We start from the raw sequence: 19826 nt of genomic DNA on the forward strand, positions 1-19826 counted from the left end.
CCTCCATCCCGGTGCAAGGTTGCCGTTTACTTTTTACACATAGATTTTTTAATATTAGTATTATAATGGGTTGTAGTGAAAAAGAAGAAAATACTTCTATTAGTATTGTGTAATATAAAAGTAATGACACATGTGTAATATAGTGTAAGTTGAAAATGTATTTATTATGTTAGGTAAGTAGTACAATTACTAAATTATAAAATGATAACCTTGTTTTAGAACGGACAAAAATAAAAAATGATAACCTTTCAATGAATGGAGGAAGTATTCTTTATATAATTTATATACCTCACATAAAAAAAAAAAAAAAGTTTCATTTTTTAATAATCTCATAAAACAAACAAACCTCGAGAAGTTGATGGCTTCTCAAGTAATAAACTACAGATCTATTCCATATATATATATATATATATGAATTTTTAAATTGGATAAACAAAAATAGTAATATAAGTACATTGAATTAAAACAGAGGAATATAATAATAATTCAGTCATAATTTTATTTTTAAATAGTTAGTTTATCACTAATCAAAATTTTGCATATATTGTTTTATTTTAATTTTAAATCAATATTTATAGTATTCAACCCGCATAATTTTCAATAAAAATATAATATTTTTTTATTATAATATTATGTTATGGTACTATTTAAATCAAAATTTAAATTAAAATATTCAAACTTTAAACCCAAACCAAGCAAATATATATATATACACATATATGTAAGTATTTTAACATATATTTATTATATACATAAATCAATAGATTTGCATGGTGCATTGTCCTTGAGATAAATCCTACCATTTAATAAACTAATGCATGCTATATATAAAATTTAATTATTATGAATACCAGATTGTACTATGAATATAAAATTAAATAGAATTACTAAATTATACTCCCTCCGTCTGTGATACCGTGTCTGCTACGCTGTAGATACGGTATTTTAGGAGGGATGTAATTAGTAGATAACTAAAAATGTATTAGTAAAAATAATTATCTTATAATATAAATAATTATAAATTAACATTAAGATAACTAATTAGTTTAATTAAATTTTAAAAAAAATAAAATTAAAAAATTTAAAATGAGATTAAAGTGTGTAATCATTTTTAAAAAAGGAAAGTGACATGGAAAAAAAATTTAAAAATTTAAAATGAGATTAAAATATGTAATCATTTTCCAAAAAATGAAAATGACATGGTATGTGGGACGGATAGAAACGGCAATGTAGACATGGTATATGGGACGGGGGAGTATTATTTTTGTCTTCGATTTTTTATAAATAAAAAAGGGAATCTTACCTAATTTGTTGCAAGAAAATGAGAAATACAGTACTATAAAAGCATGTAAGAAATAATATATATAAATATATATTTATATATATAATAGAAGTTGAGTTCGAGTCTGTAAAGTGACAGTTGAAATTAAATAACAAAGAAAGCGTATCCACAAAATAATAATAATTGGTTTGACGCTTAGCGGTTATGAGAAGTGCGACTTTTAATTAAGCCTCTAGCCGTACGTTTTAGCATCAGCAGCCTTTGAGACATTGAAAGGCAATTCTTTTCATTGGTTTGAGTTTTTGAATTAAATTTTAATTAATTTATTAATTAATTAATTTTATTTTATTTTTGTAAAAAGAAACTAAAATATTATAAATGAATTTCAATTAATTTTTTTTTAAAAAAAATATTTGAGATGAAAATATTCAGAACTTAAACTTTGCGAACCACAAACCCAATAGATAAAAAAGATTGTTTTGTCACCGGTCACATTCGCCTAGTGTAACTTGTATGTCAAACATAGTTTACAGGGTATTAGATTCGGTCGGGTTTACCCAATGTGGCATTTTCAGGTAGTGGCAGCGAATTTTACATCATAAAAATAAAAATAATAATAATAATATAATAAAATAAATTAAAAAAAATATATTTTATCGGCCTAATTTGTAGAGTATAAAGTTCGCTATTTCCAACTATTGCATTTCCATTTTATTGTTTAGATTGGGCCTAATTGATGGGCCTTTCTCCATGAATATTGCTCTTTTGGGCTTTTACATATGAGGCCGGATATAAAAGCCCAATATTATATTTATTTTATATTATATATTTGTTTTTTTAAAAAAAAATAAATGTATATTAATCTATTTTGTATATTCTTCGATTTTTTTTATTTTTTATTTTTGCAAGGTACTAAATTAGATAAATGACAATAAAAAATATTATATACACAAATTTTTACTATTTTCAAAGTAATTAAACTATTTTAAAAATATATCTAAATTCAAAACATTATGGCAATGTTATTTATTAGTACCGTGTTTATTAAGGAACTTTATATTTTTTATACATAATATAGTAACTATTTTACCTACAAAACAACAAAATAAGTACATGGAAAATAAAATTTAAAAACACACCCTAAGTTTTTCTCAAGGGCATAAGTTTTAATTTAATATATATTGTAATTAGCTATTTTTATTTTAGGTTAGATTTTAGTTTAAATTTTATAAGATTTTATTTGATATTCATATCACTTAATATTACATATTTATTTTTGTTACTGTATAGTATAATTTTTATTATTTTATATATCATTTATATTTTTCTTTCAATTGTAAACTAAGGAAGAGAATTAAATTCTTATTTTAATTTATTAAATTATTATATTAAAAATTAATTTTATGTTATAAAATATATAACAAAATATAACTATAATAATAATATATAATATATATGTATATATATATGAGTATATGTATATAAGAATAGAGATGAGAATAGAGAGAGAGAGAGAGCCGATAGAGAGACAAAGTAATAATGAAATCAAAATCACACCCATTTATTACACAAGATTTTGGACTTATTTATAAACAATTTACAAAATCATTAGTCATCAAAATTGGGTGATTCATCAACATAAATAAATGACACCTATCAATATATATGATGTGTCATAACACTCCCCCTTAGGTGTCATTAACTGCAATGACTACGCCTCGTTAAAACCTTACTAGGAAAAAACCCAACAGGACAAAAATTCTAGTTAAGGAAAAAGAGTACGTTATTCATGCATTAAAAATACTTCCCTTGTTGTGGACATCACTTGAAATATTGCTCCCCCTGATGTGGACATCATTTGATATCTTGCAACCGACGCATCCCGATGATCTTCACTAATTTCTCGAATGTTGCGGTCGGTAAAGCCTTGGTCAACAAGTCTGCTAAATTTTGGTCTGATCGAATCTGTTGCACATTTATTTCACCATTTTTCTGGAGATCATGAGTAAAGAAAAATTTTGGTGAAATATGTTTCGTTCTATCTCCTTTGATATATCCCTCTTTCAGTTGCGCTATACAAGCTGCATTATCTTCGTACAGAATAGTGGGAGGATTATCATTTTCAGATTTCAAACCACAATTCTGTAAAATGTGATGAATCATTGATCTTAGCCAAACACACTCTCTACTGGCTTCATGGATTGCTATTATTTCTGCATGATTTGAAGATGTGGCGGTTAATGTTTGTTTAGTGGATCTCCAAGATATCACTGTACCGCCACAAGTAAACATATGGCCAGTCTGAGATTTGGCTTTATGCGGATCAGAAAGATATCCAGCATCTGCATATCCAATCAATTCTTGTCGAGATCCTTTTGGATATAATAGACCAAGATCAATAGATCCTTGGAGATAACGAAAAATATGTTTGATTCCTTTCCAATGTCGTTGTGTTGGAATTGCACTAAATCTGGCTAATAAATTTACAGAAAATGCTATATCCGGTCTAGTACTGTTAGCCAGATACATTAGTGCACCAATAGCACTTAAATATGGTACTTCAGGACCAAGTGCTTCCTCATTCTCCTCTTTTGGTCTAAAAGGATCTTTAATAGGATCAAGAGTTCTAACGACCATTGGAGTACTTAATGAATGTGCTCTATCCATTGCAAATCGTTTTAATACCTTCTGGGTATATGCAGATTGATGTATCAAAATCCCATTTTCCAAATGTTCAATTTGTAGACCAAGACAAAATTTCGTTTTCCCGAAATCTTTAATTTCAAACTCCCTTTTCAAATATTCAATAGCTTCTTGGACCTCCTCAGGGGTTCCAATTAAATTCAAATCATCCACATAGACAGCTATTATTATAAAATTTCTCCCATATTTCTTTATAAAAATACACGGACAAATAGAATCATTGGCATATCCCTCTTTCAATAATGATTCACTGAGACGATTATACCACATGCGACCAGATTGTTTAAGCCCATACAAAGACTTTTGTAATTTAATAGAATAACATTCTTTTGGCTTTGATTTATATGCATCAGACATACTAAACCCTTCAGGGATTTTCATGTAAATATCACTATCTAACGAGCCATATAAATACGCAGTTACAACGTCCATCAGACGCATATCCAAATTTTCATGTACTGCCAAACTGACAAGATATCGAAATGTTATTCCATCCATTACTGGAGAATATGTTTCATTAAAATCAACTCCAGGTCTTTGTGAAAAACCTTGGGCAACAAGTCTTGCTTTATATCTGGCAATTTCATTATTCTCATTTCGCTTTCGAACAAATATCCATTTATAGCCAACAGGCTTAACACCTTCAGGTGTTTGAACAATCGGTCCAAAAACTTTTCGTTTTGCCAGTGAATTTAATTCAGACTGGATCGCATCTTTCCATTTTGGCCAATCTATTCTTTTCCGACATTCATCAACTGATCTAGGTTCTGGATCCTCCTCATTTTCCATTAGATCAAGTGCTACATTATATGCAAAAGCATTATCCATAATTGTATCACTTCGGTTCCAATGCTTTCCAGTAGTAACATAATTTATTGAATTTTCAATAATTTCATTCTCTTCAGAAGAAATTCTATTAGAATTAACATCATCATCAAGTTTATCAGGATCAATTTCTCTAGAAATCTGATCAATGTTACTATCTGTTTCTTGAGGTTTTTGATTAACATTCAAATCTTCAATCCTTTCATTTGTTCCTCTTTTCTTTCGAGGATTTTTATCTTTGGAACCTACAGGTCTGCCACGCTTTAAGCGTACATTTGATTCATTAGCACTTTGTATTTTGTCTTCAGGAATAACAATTTTAGCAGGTACATTTTCAGCAGCTATATAAGATCTAGTTACCCTGCTGGTGTCACAAAAAGCATCAGGCAACTGATTTGCTATTCGCTGCAAATGTAAAATTCTTTGTACCTCTAATTCACTTTGACTTGTACGAGGATCAAGAAAACTGAATGGTATTTTCCAAGTAATTTCCTTTTTTAGTTGATCAGTTTCTCCCCCTAATATCGGGAAATGTGACTCGTCAAAATGACAATCAACAAAACGAGCCGTAAATGAATCACCAGTTAATGATTCAAGATATTTAATGATAGATGGTGATTCGTACCCGACATATATCCCCAATCTCCGTTGGGGGCCCATTTTTGTACGTTGGGGCGGTGTAATTGGCACATAAACCGCGCACCCAAAAGTTCTCAAATGTGAAATATTGGGCTTTTCTTTGTATACTAATTGTACTGGAGAGTAGCTATGATAGCTTGTCGGTCTTAATTTTATCAGTGTTGCTGCATGCATAATTGCATATCCCCAAGCAGAGACAGGAAGTTTGGATTTCATTAGCATAGGTCTTGCAATTAATTGCAACCTTTTTATAAGTGATTCAGCTAGACCATTTTGAGTATGTACATGAGGTACAGGATGTTCAATGTCAATTCCAATAGACATGCAATAATCATCAAAAGTCTTAGATGAAAATTCACCAGCATTATCAAGACGAATTTTCTTTATTGGGTGATCTGGAAACTGAGCTCGTAATCTAATTATTTGAGCAAGCAACCTCGCAAATGCCAAATTACGGGTAGATAATAAACACACATGCGACCATCTAGTAGATGCATCGATAAGTACCATAAAATATCGAAATGGTCCGCATGGTGGATCTACAGGTCCACATATATCACCCTGAATTCGTTCTAGAAATGAAGGGGATTCAGTTCCCACTTTTGGCGGTGATGGTCTAGTTATTAACTTCCCTTTTGAACAAGCAACACATATAAACTCATTTGTATTTAATATCCTTTGATTTTTCAAGTTATGGCCATTGGTGTTTTCAATAATTCGTCTCATCATAGTATTACCAGGATGCCCAAACCGGTCATGCCAAATCACAAAATTTGTAGACTTTTGGTCTACCAGATATGTTTCAACCACATTAATCTTTGTGCAATATAATCCGGAAGACAATGAAGGCAATTTTTCTAATATATATTTATGTCCATCAATGAATTTTGTAATTAACAAAAATTCATTATTTGCCATACTTGATGTCTCAATATGATATCCATTTCTGCGAATATCATTAAAACTCAACAAATTTCTTTGAGATTTACTAGAATATAGTGCATTTTGGATATCAAGTTTTACTCCTTCGGGCAGAAATATTATCGCTCTTCCAGAGCCCTCAATTAACTTCGCACAACCACTTATGGTATTCACCTCAATTTTTCCCAACTTCAGGTTGGTGAAATATTTCTTATATTTCAAAATGGTGTGCGTTGATGCACTATCAATGAGACATGAACTGTCTTCCATATTATTCATTATAACGTGCTCAGCATTCATATTTCTTCTTCTGGGAGAAATATAAGAATAAATATATCAAAATTTTGGAAAAAAATAAAAATACATAGCTGTCATATCATTACAAAATGTCGGGAGCAAAAACTACATGTGTTACAAAAATATATATACACATATCTATATGCATTTATATCGCATCTCCGGGATTTTCATAGTACCCACCTTCAGGTTGTACTAGAAAATCAGATACATCTAATTGCGTATTATCATTACATTTATCACCCCCACTTCCACTGGCAACATTCTCTGAAAAATTAATTTCTGGAGGATTGACATTTTCCGGTGCTTGAACTTCTTCAGGCACTTTGTCTTTCTGTTTCAGGGAATTTTGGTACAGCTCAACAAAATAAGAATTGGAACGACAATTTCTGAACCAATGCCCTGTCATTCCGCAACGATAACACTTATCCTCGTTTTTCTTTGAACTCTGACCAATATCGTTCTGAGGCCGCTTCATAGGCCTATTTGATTCCTGCTCATCAAAATATCCCTGACGGTAATAAACAAATCTGCCACGACCTCGTCCACGGTCGGCTCCACGTCCACGACTCATTCCACGTCCACGACCAAATCCACGTCCACGACTAAATCCACGTCCACTGCCTTGTCCGCGACCTCGTCCGCGGTAGAATCTAGGCATATTATTTAAACACTGAATCGCATTCACTTCAGGGAATGGACTCGCACCAGTTGGCCTCGATTCGTGATTTTTTAACAATAATTCGTTATTCTGTTCAGCAACAAGTAGACAAGTAATAAGATCACAATATTTATTAAAACCCCTTTCTCGATATTGTTGCTGTAAAACTATATTAGAGGCATGAAACGTGGTAAATGTTTTTTCCAACATATCCCTATCAGAAATATTTTCTCCACAAAATCTTAATTGGGACGTGATTTTGAACATCATGGAATTATAATCAGCAACTGTTTTAAAATCTTGCAATCGCAAGTGTTGCCATGCATGTTTCGCTTTCGGTAATATAACAGATTTCAAGTGTCCAAATCGATCTTTCAAATTTGTCCATAATTCAAATGGATCTTTCACCATTAAATACTCCATTTTTAGGGCTTCGTCAATATGATGACGCAGAAAAATCATTGCCTTTGCACGTTCTTGATTTGTGCATTCATTTTTACTAATTATTGTTTTCGAAAGCCCCATGGATTCGAGATGCATTTCGACATCCATTACCCACGGCATATAATTATTTCCAGTAATTGCCAGTGGGGGAAATTCAAACTTTGCTATATTAGACATAATTAAAAGAAAATAAATACTTACCAGAATTTCCGCAACCTTCCGAGTAATATAACAAAAATAACAAAAAAAATATATATACGCTATCTTTATATGCACTTCCTCGGCAAAGCCTCGTGCTGATAACGTGTTATAAAATATATAACAAAATATAACTATAATAATAATATATAATATATATGTATATATATATGAGTATATGTATATAAGAATAGAGATGAGAATAGAGAGAGAGAGAGAGCCGATAGAGAGACAAAGTAATAATGAAATCAAAATCACACCCATTTATTACACAAGATTTTGGACTTATTTATAAACAATTTACAAAATCATTAGTCATCAAAATTGGGTGATTCATCAACATAAATAAATGACACCTATCAATATATATGATGTGTCATAACATTTTACAAAATATTACTTAAATTTATATTTACATACGGCTATTTAAATTTAGGGTTTGATTATATATAATCAACCCTAAACTCTATATTTATAAAATATTAATATATACGTGTTATTTTTTCATGTTCTCTCAGTTAAATTTTATTTAAAATATAAATATATCAAAATTATTGTAAAAATTGAAAATAATTAAATAATTAGTTTTCATTAAATAAATAAAAAGGAGAAGTACACGCCCAAGTCCAGAGGTATCTGTGTATATATCAGCGTATGGTTGAATCTGGACCGTCCATCTACGCACAGGCAGAGGCTGGGTGATCACGACAAGACTCTAGTTCGGACCCCACATAGTGGGAGCAGTTATAATAATAATAATAATAATCATTATTATTATTAAATAAATGATAACAGAAGGCGAACGTTAAGAATCTAACGGCCGTCCCGGAATCTATGCGTAGGCCCGCTGACGGAGCCACCGACCTATCTGTAAGATTCTTCCCGTCATTCTGCGCCTCCATTTCTACATCAACAACAATAATATTTGAAATTTTATATTAATAAATTAAAAACTAATACTTCCTCAATTCCAAAACTATAGTATGAATTATACTCTCTCCGTCCAACTAGAAAGTATACATGTTTCTATTTTAGGATGTCCAATTACAAAGTAAATATTTTATTAAATACTTTATTTTTTTTCCACAAATACTCCTACTTTACATCACATCATTACTTTTACACCAAAAAACAAGGGCAAAAATGTCATTACACTACTTTTAACTACCCACTATAATTAAAATACTATTATTTCTTAAACACCGTGCCAAAAGTAATTGTATACTTTTTTTGTGGACGGAGGGAGTATTTGTTACGAGAATATTGATATTATATTGATAGTGGGTAAAAAATATGAATAAAAGACTTTTTTTGTTCTTGTGAGTGTATCAGTATAAAAAAGTAGTGACAATTATGTAATAATAATAAAAAAAATAAAGGTAATTTTACAGTGATATAGTTATTTATGAAAATGAGACTATGTTTTGAAACGAACAAAAATGGTAAATAGGACTATTGTATTGGGACGCACGGAATACTATCTTCATCTCGCAAAAACGTAACATTATTGCACGTTATATTTTTAATATTAGTATTATATTAATTTATAGTAAAAAAAAAAATATCCTTATTAGATTATGTGATATAAAAATAATGATATTTGCGTAATATATTGAAAAATTGTAAGGGTATTAATTATGTTTAGTAGACTGTACGATTATTAAATTAAAAAATGGTATACTTTTTTTTAACGGATAAAAATAAAAAAATGGTATCCTTCTCATGACACAGGGAGAGCTTATTTCCTCGATATATTATCTTTATTATATATACGAAAATTTAGATAAAATATAATTAGTAATTAATTAAGAAATATATTATTAAAAATAATTATAATATAATAAAAATAATTATAGATTAATATTAATATAATTAAATAATTTAATTAAGATTAAAAAAATCATAAATTTATGAAATTTAAAATGTGATGAAAATGTATAATTATATTTCCAAAAATAGACGCAACAACTTATGTAGAACTAGCGAAAATAAAAAATATGGACATAATATTTTATTGGTTAGTGAAAATATGTAATAAATTTTGATATTTATGTCTTTTGATTTTATTTATAAAGTAACGATATATAATGGTATTTTTGTAATTTAAGTAAAAATTAAGAATATTTTGATATTAGTTTATAAATATTCTTACTAAAATAAAAAATAAATACTTTTAAGTGAAATAAACAAAAAACGATAAAAATAATACTTTGAATTAGACGGTCAGTATATAATATGGTTAGATTGATATCTCCTTCCATCTTATAACAAATGATATCATTTTCATTTTTATTTATTTTATAACAAATATTTTGTTATTTTTTTAAAAATTACTAATTTAAAATATATTTAATAAATATAAGTTATTTTAATTAATTTTATAATATATAATATCATCCACTGTGTAAGAAGAGTATTCAAAACTCTATTTTTATCCTCGGTAAATAAATATTTTTATTTATTTATATTATATAAAATTTTACTGTTATTTATAAAATGATATTTATATTACATATAAATTTTTTTTAACTATATATATTTATTTTAAAAGCATTAACAACATTCAAATAAAAAATAATAATATAATAGTACAATTTTGATTGATAAATTGTAATTTTTTTTCTAACATTTTTTTTTTCTATAATTTTTCAATCATGTTTCTATTTATTTATTTTTTTAAAAATTCAACATTTCAATTTTTTATATAATATATTTTCTTTAAAGTACATTGATGTAACGCTGACATGGCACCGAGATTCCATTTAATTTGACATTCAATTTAGTTGTAATTTCAAATTGAAATGAACTAAACAAACCCCATTGTCGTTAATAATAATAATAATAACTTAAAAAATTTACCTTTGTCCGTACGGATGTAATGACACGTATTCTTCGGCTGTGTTTGTTTGAGAGATTTGTTAAAATTTATACAATTCATTAATTTAGTTTTATTTTTTTAAAAAAACATCAAATTAAATATTTATTTTTTTATATTATACTAAAAATTATTTTTACATTAAAAATATTATATCAACACTTATTTATATCACATTATACAATTATTTCAATTCAAAATTTTTACTATTCAAATCTCAGTTTAAAATCCAATCCCCCAAGCAAACACACCCTTCATATATATATATATAAGAACTGAGTTCCGTAAAAAAAACAATCTGACGACGTAGAAGTGAACTCGTAATCGTAAAGTCATTTTCGAACCAATAATTATTTGTGATTCTGATACTTGGGCATCTCAGTGCACTCCATGAAAGTCAAAATCAATTAGAGTTTCCCTCTTATGAGGATAGTGATTTTCTGAAAGTGTCAATAATATTTGTATTTTTCTAAGAAAAAAGTAATTAAATTAAATATTTATTTTGGAAATTAATTAAATACTATAATACTTTTATAGATAATGTGTAACATATATATATATATCTCTGAAAACAAAATTCAAATTCCCATCAAATCTTCACTTTCAATATTATAACAAAAAATAGAAATATCATATCAGTCAAAATAGTGATTACATATCATTAGTTTTTATGTTTGCTTCCATGCTAAGAATCAGTGTGTATATATATATATATATATGTTATATATATTTATTTAAATTCCACCCAACATATAGCGTAACAGTTTACAAATTAGTAGATTATTTAATAATATTAATAAAAGTAATTTAAATCAAAATACTTGCTCTCCCGTTTAATATGGGTGTATTATTGTAAACGAGAATTTAGAATTTAGGTAAAATATAATTAGTAAGTAATTAGGAAGTGTATTAGTAAAAATAATTATAAATTAAGATTAAGATAACAAAATAGTTTAATTAAAATTGAAATAAAATTTAAAATTTAAAATATGATTAAAATGTATAATTAATTTTCCAAAAAGGAAATGACAAATTATACAGGACAGACGAAAATAGAAAATATGGACAAATGATGCTGGACGGATGGAGGGAGTACATAATAATTCATTTTTATTCACAAAGCTAAAATACTTTTTTTTTTTTTTATGACGTGGAAATCCGCAGCCGCTACTCGAAGACGGAGGGAGTACATGACAATTCATTTTCATTCACAAATCCAAAATACTTTTTTTTTTAATGACGTAGAAATCCGCATCCGTTATCCGAAAGTGTGCACTGGATAAACCTCAGGCCGAACCTAATATCATGCAAACCAGATCCGACGGAAAAATCACGCTAGTTCAGAAATATTACAATTGCTACAAATAATTAAAAATTTTGATCCATCGCTAGTTCATCACATATATAGATAATATATTTTTCCATTTATTTTATAAACTAAATATCCAAAATGGGGAATAACGTATCATGGGCAGAAAAATCAATTTATTCTATTTTATTGATACATAAAGAATCCACTAATGTGTCATTTTAGTGGCCTATAAAATTATTGCCCAAATATGTAAGAATACTTCATCCAAGCATAAGTTCCTTCTCCATTTTATACATTTCAAGAAATCTTATTCCATCCCCCACACACACACACACACATATATATATATATATATATTCTGATAATTACAGATTTGTATGAATATTTAAATTATTTTTTTGAAACACTAAAAAAGTGCATCTATTTATATCTTAATTGTGTTTTGACGCATTGAAAATTGATCTATATAAATACTTGTTTATTTTTATTTTTTATTTTTGAAAAAATCTATTAATTACTTTTTACAAAATATTATACTACCCCCTTCTCCTAACACAATTATCATTTGTTTTTTCAAGTAAATTTTTAAATTTTAATATTATATTAATTTATAATAAGAAAAACAAAAATATCCTTAGCTGTATGATATAATATAAAAGTAATGAAACTAATCATCTCTTCTGTCCCTACCTTTTGCATAATTGTATTTAACATTAAAAATATCCTTATATTTGTATAATTTTTTTTTATACAAATATTCTACCTTAGAGTCTAGGAGCGAATGTAAATAGTATATTGTAAATCGTAAGGATGTTTATTATATTAAAATTATTAAATTATGAAATAATATCATAGTATTGAGAAAGAAAAAAAAAAAAAATAATATCATGGGACTACGGAAGAGCATTAAAATATTATTTAGTAAACATCAAATACAAACTCAAAATCAAATCGACCTTTCTACCTACTTACTTAATTCCACATTTTATTTAAATTAATATAATACGCGTTTATTAATTTATTTATTATTGCATAATAAAGCCACGCTAAAACGTGAAGACAAATGTAACAATACTACGAGGGGCTTTCTGCACGCCAACTCAGCATACATTAAGATGGTATATAATATGCATTACGAAATACACTTTTTTCAGTCCATTTTTTTCGAATTTTGAATGGAAATAATATTTAATATATAGTAATTACTTCGATAATAAAATATCTATTATTTAGAAATATTATAAAAAACCCCGCTTCCTTCTCACTCTCAAATTCCCATTCCCGGAAACCCCCATTTTACCCTCAGTCAACACCCCCAAAAAACACAAAACTAGCAGAAACATGCCCGACACAAAGAGGGTAAAACAGTAATTTCACAAAGAATATTCATTTTCATTTTATTATTATTTTTTCCAATTTTTATTCTCCCTTGAGTATTTCGTCCTTGGAGGCCATTCACTTGCTGTTTATCAGGTGTGTGTGTGAGTGTGTGTTCTGTATCAGCGTCTGTATATCGTCTATATATATATATATCTATAGGGCAGAAATCCAAAACCCTCAGAAAAATCCTCAAATCCCAGAAGGGGAAAAGTTGAATATGCTTTAGATGGTTGGTTGTTTTTCTCTATTTCAAAAATGGTTTTGCAAACCCTACTGGTCAAAGCTCGGGAACAGCAGCTCCGTCCCATGTTGTTCTACCTCCGGTAACGCCGAATCTCCTATTCCTCTTTCTCTCTGCGCGTCTATGAAATGGAAGGAGACAAAAAAAGAAGAAGCTATTTTGTATCGTATTTGGTTCGTGTCTGATGATTTTTGTTGTTTCCGTTTAATCGGGGAGCATCGGAAAATGTTTCTGGTTTGTTTGGAAAAAATTTTCGACTGTAACTGTCGAGCGTTTGTGGAAAACTTATTTTGTGGTTTGTTTGAAGTATTTTTTTTTTTTTTGCACGAGTTTAAATTTAAAATGGAAATATATGCGGATTTTGGGTGGTTTTTGTGGGGCTTAAGTTTTTGTGATATGCGACTGTTGGGAGTCGGATTTTGGGGAGTTTTTTATGAACATTTAACGGAAGATTTGGTACTTAATTATAGTGTTGGTTGGATTAGTAAGACAGCACTTAGTTTTCTTTCGATGCTGTTGCTGTTGTCTATATGCTAAATCTGCTGTTGTTTTTTGCTATCGTTTCATTTCCAGTGGAGAAACTGCTTTTTTAAGTAATGGGGTCGTTCTTGTTTTTAATGAAAAGGCAGAACGATTTGGTTCTTTGAATCTTATTAATCAATCAAATTAGTTAACTTAATTATTGCAGTTCTTTTGGCGCTCTGTGATTTTGTCTTTTTGTGAATTGAGTTAAGAGAGTGAATCTTTCTAATGAATCATTATCTTTTAGGGATGGTTTTGAATGATTGTTGTTGTGCCATTTCAATTTTTTTTTTGGTTGTTTTACTTTTGAAACGAGCTTTTGTTTAATGGGAAAATTCTGATGTCGAGTAATTTTGTTTTCATCTTTTTAGGGGGATTCTTTGCTCTGTCAAGGATTTTAACTTTGTGGTGATTCTGTTGTCTGCACTTTTGATTCTTGTGACGTGCAAGGAATGCTCGGTTCAAAATCAGCTGGAAACCGAGGCGTGCAGGTCCAATGTGGACAATTTTACTGACTCTTCGAATGCTTTTGATGCTAATGCTGGCTCTGAATTGGTGTCAAGATATTCTGTTGAGCAGAATAGTATTGAAAATGTATGCCCTCTTCAGAATTCATTTTGTTTTGCTTCAACATTAACTGGGATTTCAGCAAATGGAAGTGATGCTGAAGATGGTTATGGAGTTCAGTCAGAAGGTTTTCTAAGGCAGATGAGAAGTAATGTGAGCTGGTTGTCGGACGAAGTTATCTTCAAGCTCATTGGTGGAAGGAGTATTTCGTGTTCTTTCTCTGTGCAAGGTGAATTTCCTGAATTTCTGCCTAGTGACAGGAATGCCGGGAGGAACTATAAAACCGATGTTTCTTCTTGCAGAAGCCCAATGATTAACAAAAAGGCTCACTACACAAGGCCGGTAGAGAATTCTGAGACAGCAAAATCTGGCTTTTTGGATGGCCTGTCCGAACCACCTGTGGAAGTAAAACCAACTTTGCTTGATTGGGGGCATAAGAATATCTTTCAACCTTCCTTAGCTTTCTTGACATTGAAGAATAGACATGCCGACAGTGTTTTGAGCGTCTATGATCTTTACAGTAGCAACCCACAGTTTTACCCGTGCAATTTAAGTGAAATTCTGTTGGCTCCCGGTGATGCTGTGTCAATGTGCTTTGTTTTTTACCCCATTCATCTTGGATTGTCTCAGGCTCAACTAGTTTTACAGACGAGTTTTGGTGGATTTTTGATTCAGGCTAAAGGCTACGCTGTTGAGTCACCTTATCTTGTGAAAGCTCTAAGTGGCATCGATATTTCTTCCAATGGAAGGTGGAGACAGAATTTGTCTTTGTTTAATCCTTTTGATGAAGTCCTTTATGTCGATGAAGCAACTGCCTGGATATCCACTTCCTCAGGGAATGCATCTATATCTTCGTCGGTTTGCTGCATTCACGGATTGGAAGATTCTGGTGACTACAGTGTCTTAAGTGCTAAAGACTGGTTGGCTGTTCAAAGTGGACTTGGTCGACCCCTTGTTGCAATGAGACTGCCTAATGATTGGGAGATCGATCCTCAGAAAACAGAGACCATCATTGAGTTAGATATATCCAACCATTTTCAAGGGAAGATTGTTGCTGCTTTCTGTCTAAAGTTGCTCCGATCATCGGATGATGAAGCAGACACTGTGATGATTCCATTAGAGGCAGAATTAGGCCTAAACACTGCTTATACAGGCCGTATTTCGTCATCCCTGGAAGCTTTAGTTCCGTGCAATACAAGTGGGTTGATTGCTGTAGGTCTTTCTATCAGAAATGATGCTCCGTATTTGGTCAGATTTATCAAGATCGCTGAAGTAGGGGAAGGTGTAGAAAATTTTCATATTAAGTCCGTAGAAGGACTTGTTCTTTTTCCTAATACCACCACAAAGGTTGCTATTGTTAGTTATGCTCATAAGAGAACTCTTGAAATGGGAATGAACTGCAGATTATGTGTACTGATAAACGACACAAGAAATTCTCTGATCGAAATCCCTTGCAGTGATGTAATCAGTATTTGCCCTGGAAGGCAATTAGATTCCTCTGTTGGAAATGCAGAAGGGACCGATGTTGTTGATTATATAAATGGGGGAGAGAGAATTTTCGGTGGCAGAAAACAGCTGTCATCTGGGGTTAAGGTATAAAGAATTCTATCCCTTTCTTCTTCATGACAATTTTTCTTCAGTTGTTTGATGTTTTTTTATTTGTTTCAATATTTTCCTGATTAGCCATAAATTCATTTGATCGATTATACTTATGTTTGTTTAATCATTATTTGAAGGCAATGAGCGCAAGGGAAGCCGACGAATTGGTACTCAGAAACTGGAAATCCCATGCCACTGCAAGTTTCATATCTGTTCTTTATGAGAACGAGCTACTATTTCCGATGGTTTTGGTTGGGAACTACTGTTCTCAGTGGATAGCCGTTAGAAACCCGAGTAAAGAACCTGTTGTAATGCAGATTATTTTGAATTCCGGGGAAGTCATTGATAAGTGCAAGACACCCGAGGAGCCTTCACAACCCTCATCATCCAAGATTTTGGGTGGAGAAAAATCAGTTGGCCCAACGAGCTATGGTTTCTCGATTGCAAACAATGCTGTGACAGAAACTGTTATTCATCCATACGGCACTGCAAATCTTGGCCCGATCCTTTTCCATCCTTCCCATAGATGTGAGTGGCGAAGCTCGGTCTTAATTAGGAACAATCTCTCTGGTGTAGAATGGTTATCTCTGCAAGGATCTGGAGGCACAATTTCCTTAGCATTGCTCGAGGAAAATGATCCTGTGCATAGTCTAGATTTTAAGTTAAATTTGTCGACTTGGGCGAATTTTTCTTCTCCAGATGCATTACAATCTGTAGGAGGTAAATCTCACTCATGTCGCCAGCCCTTGAAAAAGGAAGCTTATGCCAAGAACATGGGAGACCTTCCGCTAGAGGTCATAAAAATGGGAGTTTCGGGGGCAGAATGTGGGTTGGATGGTTTCACGATACAGGATTGTAAAGGCTTTTTACTTCTGCCGGGAGAATCCACAAGGCTTCGAATTTCATATCAGAGCGACTTCTCGGCGGCCACTATGTACAGAGACCTTGAGCTAGTTTTGGCATCCGGCGTCGTCGTGATACCTATGAAAGCGAGTATACCGTTGTGCTTTCTTAACTTCTGCAAGAAAACAATGTTCTGGATCCGGCTGAAGAAAGCTATGCTCGTAATGCTTTTTGCGGCTTTGTTGCTGGTCTTCCTGCTGTTTACCCAAGCACCGGTTATTTCTTCTCAAGAACTTAAAGACGGCAAGAACCATTCTCCTGTGATTCGCTCCTTGAATTCTTTATACGTGCGTTTGAATCTGAAGAACAGTGGCGTGGATGAGTTCCTGAGATCGGATGCTCCTGGTGCAGCTTTGCTAATGGAACCTGCCACATGTTCCGAAGATGTTGCCCCTGTTCAAGGACATGTAAATTCGAAAGCAGCAGGTAAAAAACAAACTAAATCTTCGGTAGATATTGAGCCCGAATCAAACCTGGCGACCATGCTGTCAAGACCTTCATCAACCGAAAACCTTGATAAGCAAGACACATCCGATTCACGGAATCTGAGAGTTAGAATCGGAAAGGAGAAAGGACGTAGACGTAGGAAGAAAAAGAATTCCGGTACAGGCGTGTTACCCTTTGAAGTTTCGAGCAGTCACAGCAGCAACTCCACCCCATCCTCACCTTTGTCGCCTGTTGCATCTGCAACACCACGACGACCCCCGCCGGCATCTCCTGCTGCTGTAGAGCAGCAACCTATGGAACCCAGAAACATATTTTCCCAGAAATCTGATAGTGCTAGATGCACCGAGAGTTCTCGGATGGATAATGTCGTGGTTGAGGTTCCCTCGAGACATGGAAACAGAAATCATAGTGCTTGTGTGGAAGACAATCGTAGGTTGACGGGGAATGTGGCTGCCATCCCTGTTCTCACACCTTCTGCTACCTTTCCTAGTGCTGGTAGGGCCGTACCACCCAAGGTGACGAGTAATTCTCAATTATCGGTTTCTACATCCGCCATTGATCTGCATTCCCGAGCCCCGGGGACTAAGCTCCATAACAGAAAGACCAGTGGCCCTGAGGAGAAGATGACTTCCGAGCAGAAATATACTTATGACATATGGGGTGATCATCTTTTCGGATTCCCTTCGACTTACCAGCCAAACAAGTTATCATCTGGAATATCCTTGTCTGCCGGTGAGAACAATTCTGAGAGCTTCTTTGTAAGGGGCCCCCAAGCCCTCATGAAAAACCCTATGCTGCAACCTGCAAATTCCGATTTGGAGGGTAATGAATAATTAAGTTCTATATAAATCGTTCTCCTGCATCTCTACTGTCTCTTATTTTGGCTTCGCTGTTTATAATCTTGCCTGAAAATTGTGACAACGTAGCGAACATGAAATGGCGTAAAACTCACTTGTCGTAAACACTAGGGGTGCTTTGTAGTTTATGGGATTCATTCAACAGCATGTGCTCTAGGACCACTAATTGGGATGAATTCGGGTGTAATATGACGATCATACTTGGTAGTCGAAGCTATTTAGATCATTGTAGGTAACTTTAAAATTTTGATTTATTTGTTTTGATATTGATTGAAGTAATCTGTTTTCTTATATCTTCTGTTCTCAACACATATAAAAAATCGAATAAAGGTCATACGGAAAAGATTATCGTATCCATGTGTAGTTCAGTTCAGTTCTGTCGTTGGTAATGTATTGCAAGATTCTTGGATTCTGAATGTTTAGATGTTATTATTATCTTGTTCCACATTCATCTGGTTGGAAAAAGCAGAGGATTCGGATTGGGGAAGTCTCCCGGACTTATGATGCAAGAATGGTTTTAGAAACATGTATATTACCGAAAGAAGATTGAACTGTTTTTCGATGGCTGATTGTTAGGAGTTTGGAATGGCGACGTAAACGTGGAGTTTCTGATTCAGGTGAATTACATTCGTCGTTTCGTTTCATCTTTGATGTATTATGGTTGAGATGTTTTCATATAGCAGCGAATGAGAGAGATCTACATCTCCTCAGTTTCTCAATATGTTTTGTTTTGCGTCATCTTTTTGAGAAATGGTTGAAGTTCATTTTGATGTTTGTGTGTTCTTGAATCTTGTTTTGCTGTGCCTGTAATGCAAATGCAAATGCAATGTTGTTGATGATCGTATGTTATCTGTTCTCTGTTTTAGTTTATATGTGTTGAGTTAATTTATGCTGTGTGTAGAGATTAATTGTAAAAATTAAAATTTTATATAATATAAATAAATAAATAATATATATATATAATTAATATTATGGAAACTAAGGTGTAATATAGTGACAAAGCCTTTCGATCTCTTCGATTTAATCGAATATAATTTCTTTTTTTAATTACATAAATGTTATTTTAATTAAATATAATTTAAAAATTTTTGGCCCGATAATTTCACGTCCATAGCCGCATATATTTTAAAAAACGATGAACCAGCCGTTCAGT

The 19826-nt window shown here is 31.7% G+C and overlaps 2 protein-coding genes across 3 annotated transcripts; one reads left to right on the forward strand and one right to left on the reverse strand.

Annotated features, from left to right (window-relative positions):
* Positions 1 to 6815: 6815 nt before the first annotated feature.
* LOC127258063 (uncharacterized) lies at positions 6816 to 7880 on the reverse strand. The gene has a single exon (XM_051284701.1). It carries the CDS (start codon positions 7878 to 7880, stop codon positions 6816 to 6818), a length of 1065 nt encoding a protein of 354 aa, XP_051140658.1.
* Positions 7881 to 13611: 5731 nt separating this feature from the next.
* LOC127257917 (uncharacterized) lies at positions 13612 to 19535 on the forward strand. Of its 2 annotated transcripts, none has more exons than XM_051284494.1 (3): positions 13612 to 13860; positions 14672 to 16460; positions 16604 to 19535. In XM_051284494.1, the coding sequence occupies exons 1-3, from the start codon at positions 13793 to 13795 to the stop codon at positions 18647 to 18649; spliced, it is 3903 nt and encodes a 1300-aa protein (XP_051140451.1). In that variant the 5' UTR covers positions 13612 to 13792; the 3' UTR covers positions 18650 to 19535. The 2 variants fall into 2 exon arrangements, with proteins under 2 accessions (XP_051140451.1, XP_051140452.1); XM_051284495.1 differs by lacking the exon at positions 13612 to 13860 and having other exon boundaries at positions 14969 to 15096; positions 15170 to 16460.
* The last annotated feature ends 291 nt before the right edge of the window (positions 19536 to 19826 follow it).

The sequence above is a fragment of the Andrographis paniculata genome, unplaced genomic scaffold, assembly GCF_009805555.1.
Source record: "Andrographis paniculata isolate CXL003 unplaced genomic scaffold, ASM980555v1 Contig59END, whole genome shotgun sequence".
Taxonomy (NCBI): domain Eukaryota; kingdom Viridiplantae; phylum Streptophyta; class Magnoliopsida; order Lamiales; family Acanthaceae; genus Andrographis; species Andrographis paniculata.